The sequence below is a fragment of the Hippopotamus amphibius genome, chromosome 15 (genome assembly GCF_030028045.1).
Source record: "Hippopotamus amphibius kiboko isolate mHipAmp2 chromosome 15, mHipAmp2.hap2, whole genome shotgun sequence".
Taxonomy (NCBI): Eukaryota; Metazoa; Chordata; class Mammalia; order Artiodactyla; family Hippopotamidae; genus Hippopotamus; species Hippopotamus amphibius.
Window position 1 is genome coordinate 9,955,974 of NC_080200.1, and position 7,739 is coordinate 9,963,712.

Sequence of the window (7,739 nt, forward strand, 5' to 3'; positions counted from 1 at the left end):
TTCTTGTATTGATCATTGTATAATGTCTTTCTTTGTGGACTTTGTTTTAAAGCCCATTTTGTCTGACATGAGTATTGTTACCCCCACTTTCTTGTCTTTTCCATTTGCATGAAATCTCTTTTTCTGTCCACTCATGTTCAATCTATGGGTGTCTTTTCCACTATTGTGTGTCTCTTTAGGCAGCAATATCTAGGTTCTTAATTTTTAATCCAATCTGCCACTCTCTGTCTTTTATTGGAGCAGTTGACATTTAAAGTGATTACTGATAAATATGTATTTATTGCTATTTTAAAGCTTGTTTCCCAGTTGGTTTTGCAGTTCTTCTTTGTTCCACTCTTCTTTTTCTTTAGCCTTTCATGTTTTGATGGTTTCTTTCTTTTGTATTATGCTTGAGTTCCTTCCTTTTTGGTTTTTGTGAATCAATTGCTTGTGTTTGATTTGTGGTTACCCTGATTTTCAAGTATGTCAACATATAATTATATGTACTTTCTTTAGACATATAAATTCAAACGTATTCTAAAAGATCACATTTTTTACTCCCCTACCCCTTATTTTGTAATTTTCATGATGTATTTTACATCTTCATGTTTATCCTTTTTCCGCAATTATAACTACTTTACAAATATTTTATTTTTTTTTAATGTATGTACTGGATTCTTTAAGTGATTGTTAATTCTTTCATGTATTTGCTTTTCTAACAGTGTTCTTTTTTTCTTTTCTATAGATTCTTCTCTTCTATTCAGAGAAGACCTTTCAATATTTCAATATTTTTTCTCGGTTACGTTAGTATTGCTGTACTCTTTCAGTTTTTGCTTGTCTGAGAAATTCTTAGTTTTTCCTTCTTTTCTAAATGATAATATTGCTGGGTAGAGTATCTTAGATTGCATGTTTTTCCCTTTCAGGGCTTTGAATACCTCATGCCACTCCCTTCTGGCCTGCAAAGTTTCTGGTGAGAAATCAGCTGGTAGCCTTTTGGAGGTTTCCTTGTAGCTGACTCTTTGTTTCTCTCTTGCTAACTTTAGAATCTTCTCTTTACCTTAAATTTTTCCCATTTTAATTATGTGTTCGTGTGGTCCTCTTTAAGTTCATCTTGTTAGAACCCTCTGAGCTTCCTGTACCTGGTTATATGTTTCCTTCGTTAGGTTTGGGAAGATTTCAGCCATAATATTTTCAAATACATTTTTTTATCCTCTTTTCCCTATCTTCTCCTTCTGAAACACCTGGAATGCATAGGTTGGCAAGTTTTATATTACCCCATAGACCTCACAATTGTTTTCATTTTTTTTTTCTTTTGTCATTTGTCTTTCGGTCTACTGTTCTGATTGAGCAATTTCCATTATTCTATCTTCCAGACCACTTATCAATTCTTCTGCATTAATTATTATTCTATTCATTGCTTTTAGCTTGGTTTTTATCTCAGCAATTGAGTTGTCTGATTTTGATTGGTTCCATTTTTAGTTTCTAGTTCCTTGTTACAGTGTGTTTGAACTTGGGGTCTTATGAACTAGTGATGTCTGTTTTATTGTTCTTTCCAGGGATTTTTCTTTTTCTTCCAATTGGGAATAATTCCTCTTATTTTTCATTTTATTTAAATCCCTCTGTCTCTATGCATGTAGAAGAAACCATTATCTACTATGGTCTTGAGACACCATTTTTACATGGGAATGTTTCTGTATAGACTGTGGGAGTTCAGTATTTTTGGTTCAAGAGCAGTTTTTGGTATGGATGCCTGCCATGTCTTATTCAGAGTGTGCTGTTATCCCTTTGATAAATAGTGTGATTGGTGTTGTGACCAGAGCTTGCACTGGATGTTGGGTGGGGCCGTATATTTGCTCTGTGGCTGCCTGTTGTGGTGAGGATTTTCTTCCCAGTTGTTAAAGAAGAAGCCCTGAGGGTTGGCTTTGATAACACTTCATTGCTCTGAAGTGTGTGCTGTGTCCCCAAGGAGGTGAGAAGTGAAGTAACTGAGGCCTGAGTGGTCACAGCAAATCTATGCACCTGCCCCACGCAGGCATTTTTCTTTCTGCCCAGAAGCAGCTCATGATCATGTTTCTTTCTCCATTGTATTTGTCCCAGAACTAGTTCTAGGCTGGCACTGTGGGCCAGGGAGTTGTAGCTGCAAGAATTGTGTTGCTTTTACTGAACCCTGAGACCTGAGCTGCTTGTATTACAGGGCTTTTCCAGGGCCCGACCACACCAGATCTGGATCTAAGCTGCAGTGTGAGGTTGGTAGGACTGGAAACCACTATGCATTCTTCCCCTGCACTATCTTCAAAGGACATGGACCTGTGATTCTGTGATGCTCCAGCCACCTGGTGTGTACCAACAAAGCCTGCTCCTCTTGGACCCGCCCCAGACCTGCCTCCACTGTGATAATAGGCTTCAATGTCAGTCCTGTCTCTGCTATGTGTGAGCTCACAAGCCCAATTCTATGCTGGAGCTGTGACCCCTGTGAGTACAATGACAATGTGACTCTTATGGCAGAGCTGTGCTTGCTAATAATGGTGGCCTAGAATCACACTCCAGGCCCTTCAGGCTGTTTCCAAACAGCTGGACTGAGTCCTCACCCCGGGTCCATCTGCTAAAGCCTGAGTTTCATTTGCTAGACAGGGCATGTGTTGGCAGCCCTGTCTGCCTTGCATTTAAGGCTGGGAAGTTTGGCCACATGGCAGCCATCAGCACCAGGCACTCTCTGCCCTAAAAATAACTCAATTTCATTCCTTTTTATGGCTGTGTAATATTCCATTGTATATACGTGCCACATCTTCTTTATCCATTCATCTGCTGATGGACATTTAGGTTGCTTCCATGTCCTGGCTATTGTAAATAGTGCTGCAATGAACATTATGGTACGTGTTTCTTTTTGGATTATGGTTTTCTCAGGATTTATGCTCAGTAGTGTAACTGCTGGGTCATATGGTAGTTCTATTTTTAGTTTTTTATGGAACCTCCATACTGTTTTCCATAGTGGCTGTACAAACTTACATTCCCACCAACAGTGCAGGAGAGTTCCCTTTTCTCCACACCCTCTCCAGCATTTATTGTTTCTATAGTTTTGATGATAGAAATTTTGCCTGATGTGAAGTGATACCTCATTGTGACTCAGCCTCTTTTCTTTTTCTAAAGGTGTCCAAGCTACACAGAACTGGAAACGTGACGAGTGTCTCAGAATTCTTTTTCATGGGCCTCTCAGATGACCCAGAACTGCAGCCTGTGCTCTTTATCCTGTTCCTGTCCATGTACCTAGTCACCATGTTTGGGAACCTGCTCATCATCCTGGATGTCACTTCTGACCCCCACCTCCACACCCCCATGCACATCTTCCTCTCCAACCTGTCCTTGGATGACATTGGCTTCATCCCCACCACCATCCTCAAGATTATTGTGGACATCCAAACTCATAGCAGAGTCATCTTCTATGCTGGTTGCCTGACTCAGGTGTCTATTTTTATCCTTTTTGTGTGTATGGATCATATGCTTCTGACAGTGATGGCCTATGACATGTTCATTGCCATCTGTCACCCACTGCACTACCCAGTTGTCATGAACTCACGTCTCTGTTGCTCCTTAGATTTGGTGTCATCTTTTGTTATCTTTTTGGACTCCCAGGTGCAGAATTTGATTGTTTTATAACTTACCTGCTTCAAGGATGTAGATGTTTTTAGTTTCTTCTGTGACCCTTCTCAACTCCTCACAGTTGCCTGTTCTGACACTTTCACCAGTAACATAGTCGTGTATGTTGTTTTTGCCATCTCTGGTTTTCTTCCTCTCTCTGGGATCTTTTTCTCTTACTACAAAATTATTTTCTTAGGGTCCCCACATCAGGTGGTAAATATAAACCTGTCTCTACCTGTGGCTCCCACCTGTCAGCTGTTTGCTTATTTTATGGAACAGGCCTTTTTGTGTACCTCAGCTCAGCTCTCTCATGTTCTCGCAGGAAGGATAAAGTGGATTCAGTGGTGTACACAGTGGTCACCCCCATTCTGAACCACTTCATCTTCAGTCTGAGGAACAAGGTCATCAAAAGGGCCATGTGTTGTCTCCTCAGCAAAACGAACTAATCTCAGCACCTGGGGCATCCATTTGGAGAGTAGGTTGAAAAATGCAGTAAATCCATTCCTGTAGACCTGAAAATTCTCCCTCTCTCACCACATTATTTTTGTAGGTCTATGGCCGTCACTTCCCTCCTTGCTTAGAACCTGAATATTGCTTCTTTTTATGTTTCTTTAATGGGACTGGTGGGTTTCTTGGATCCTCTCTAGATCATAATTCACTGCAGGACTGAAGCGTATTATACCTAACACAGAAGCATTGACTATTGTCACCATGATGTGTATTACATCACTGGAACTTATTCATCTTGTAACTCTAACCAACATCTCCTCATTTCTATCAGCTGTCAGCTCCAGGCAACCATCATTCTACTCTGCTTCTACGAGTTCAGTATTTCAACATTCCACATACAAGGTACATTGTATATTAGTTGTCTTTGTCTGACTAATTTCAATAAGCATATTATAAGCACATTTCATCTGAATTGTAGGCAATGGCAGATATCCTTCTTTCAAGTGGCTGAATAATATTCCACTCTATGAACTATTAGGAATCACATTTCTGTATCCATTCATTCATCAATGGACACTACATTGTCTCCATCTCTTGCTGTTGTGGATGATGCTGCAATGAATATGGCAATAATGATATCCCCTTGAGGTAGATATGTTGTCCCCTTTGGACACGTACCCAGAGGTGGGCTTGCTGTATCATGTGGCAGTTCTATTTAAAATATCTGAGGAACTCGTATGCTATGTCCATGGTGGCAATACATTCCCATCAATAGTGCTTCTGGATTCCCTTTTCTACACGTCCTTGCCAGCATTCTCTCTTCTCTTTCTGATAATAGCCAGTCTAACAGGTATGAGATAAGGACTTGTCTTCCTGGTGTCAGACCTGAGGCCTGGATCCCCAATATTTGGTTGGAACCCCTCACTCCCCAGGGAGGATATCCTAGCATATGATATGCCCTGTTCTTTTCTATGTCTCCTTCCAGGGCATGGATCTTGACCTGCTCACTCCCCGCCCCCCACCCCTACCTCGCCAACTCCAAGCAGAAATTTTTACAGTCTTGTTTGTGGAAGCATCTTTTTGAGAGTTTCCAGTGTGTTATCAGTGAGAATCACTCTACATGTAGATGCATTTTTGATGGATCCATTGGGGGAGTTGAGCTCAGGGTCCTCCTATGCCGCCATCTCCTCCTGACAATGCATTTAATTGTAAGTGAAAATCCCATAATTCATGAATTACCTGATATGAGAAACTGTGATCTGGAGGATGGTATAAAATATCTTTCTGTTTAACTTCCTCATCTGTAGAAGACTGATTAAAAAAACGTTCTTACCTGAGAAGGTTGTTGAGACAAGTTAACCAAAAGTAGTTATTAGAACAAGGATAGAATATACTATCACACTCACCACGTCAATATGCCAGTGTAGGGGTGGGCGGCATGCTTAGGCCTGAGGTGACGAGGGCCGGTCACTTTGGGGCCCTGAGAGGCTGCGAGCAGCGGGTGGAACTGGTGGCTAGAGGCGGAGCCGGAGCTCAGGGCCCTAAGCGCTGGGGAGGTGGAGCAGAAGGGTCGGGAGTCGCGCAGGTACCATGACCCCCACAGGGACCCAGCATTCGTTGGCCAGCCAGACCTATGCAGTGCCCCTCATACAGCCAGACCTGCAGCAAGAGGAGGCCATCCCGCAGGTGGCGGATGCCCTGCAATACCTACAGAAGGTCTCCGGAGACATCTTTAGCAGGATCTCCCAGCGAGTGGAGCTCAGCCGGAGCCAGCTGCAGACCATTGGGGAGAGGGTCTCCTTGGCCCAGGCCAAGATTGAGAAGATCAAGGGCAGCAAGAAAGCCATCAAGGTGTTCTCCAGTGCCAAGTATCCTGCTCCAGAGTGCCTGCAGGAGTATGGCTCCATCTTCACATGTGCCCAGGACCCTGGCCTGCAGAGGCGCCCCCGCCACAGGATCTAGAGCAAGCACCATCCCCTAGATGAGCGGGCCCTGCAGGAGAAGCTGAAATACTTCCCTGTGTGTGTGAACACTAAACTGGAGCCTGAAGATGAGGCTGAGGAGGGGCTGGGGGATCTTCCCAGCAACATCAGCTCTGTCAGCTCCTTGCTGCTCTTCAACACCACTGAGAACCTGTACAAAAAGTATGTCTCCCTGGACCCCTTGGCTGGTGCCATAACAAAGACCCATGTGATGCTGGGGGCGGAGACAGAGGAGAAGCTGTTCGATGCCCCTTTGTCCACCAGCACACGAGAGCATCTGGAGCAGCAGGTCCCAGAGAGCTACTTCTATGTGCCCGACCTGGGCCAAGTGCCTGAGATTGATGTGCCTTCCTACCTGCCTGACCTGCTGGGCGTGGCCAATGACTTCATGTACAGTGCAGATCTTGGACCCAGCATTGCCCCATCGGCCCCTGGCACCATTCCAGATCTGCCCACCTTCCACACGGAGGTGGCTGAGCCTTTCAAGCCAAACTTAGAAGATGGGGTTCTGACAGCACCCCCACCGCCACCGCCACCACCACCACCTCCCCCAGCTCTGGCAGTGCTGGTCAGCACTGCCCCACCTCCGCCCCCACCCCAGAAGTTGGTCCTGCCAGGACAAACTGCCAGGGAGGATGACAATGGTGGTGTGTCTTCTTCAGCCCTGGTCCATGGAGCGCCCAAGGAAGTGGTTGACCCTTCCAGTGGCCAGGCCAATCTGCTGGAGTCCATCCGCCAGGCTGGGGGCATCAGCAAGGCCAAGCTCCACAGTGCCAAGGAGCACAAGCTGGAGAAGAAGCAGAAGGAGCAGGAGCAAGTGAGAGCCACTAACCAAGGTGGGGACCTGATGTCGGATCTCTTCAACAAGCTGGCCATGAGGCACAAAGGTATCTCCGGGAAAGGACCTGGGCCAGGAGGGGCCAGTGAGGGCCCAGGAGGAATCGTTGCCCAAATGTCAGACTCCATCCCGCCTCTGCCTCCCCCACAACAACCCTTGGGAGAGGAGGATGGGGATGATTGGGAGTCCTGGGGCTCGAATCCTTCTTCCCCTGAACCCCAACTTTATCACACCCACAGGCAGAGCAGCTGGCCAGGCTCCTCGGAGGGATGCCAATTGCAGAGGATGGTCCAGCTCTGTTACCTGGAACTTCTTCAAGGAGCAGGGAGGCTGCCTTCTGAGCCCAAACGGGGGGGGGGGGGGGGCTTGTTCTCTGCCTGTGCTTCAACCACCCCCTTCACTAGCATGTCTTCCCTAAAGAGACTTTGTGGTGAAACGGTACCTGAGTCAATAAAGAAATGTGATGTAAGAGCCGAGCATAAAAAAAAAAAAAAAAGCCAGTGTGCTTGCTTCAAATAATAGGCTTTTCAGACAGAAAATTTCATTTCCTTCCTTAGCTCCTCTAAAATTTTAGCCTTGTGGAACAGTATTAGCTTTTAACTTTCATAATTTCTAATTCTTTATTTTAATTCTACTTTCTTTTTAATGTGGAGCATAAAGCACTGCGGGATTAAACAGATAATATATGCATGTGGGAAATAAGTAATAAATGTTTATTTCCTTCTTGTTATGTATTCTGAGGTTGATAGATCTCAAATAAATTAACTGAATATTATTAGTACTTTATTGTGGATGCCTGACTGAACTTTACTTCTTTTATTTTTAATTAATTAATTAATTTATTTATGATTTTT

At 44.4% G+C, this 7,739-nt stretch overlaps 1 protein-coding gene across 1 annotated transcript; it reads left to right on the forward strand.

Moving 5' to 3' along the window:
• The first annotated feature begins 5,642 nt into the window (after positions 1–5,642).
• Positions 5,643–7,404, forward strand: LOC130836209 (WASH complex subunit 1-like). Its single transcript, XM_057708282.1, is given in 1 exon segment — positions 5,643–7,404. A coding segment is annotated over 1 exon segment (1,749 nt). The 5' UTR covers positions 5,643–5,655.
• Positions 7,405–7,739: the final 335 nt, after the last annotated feature.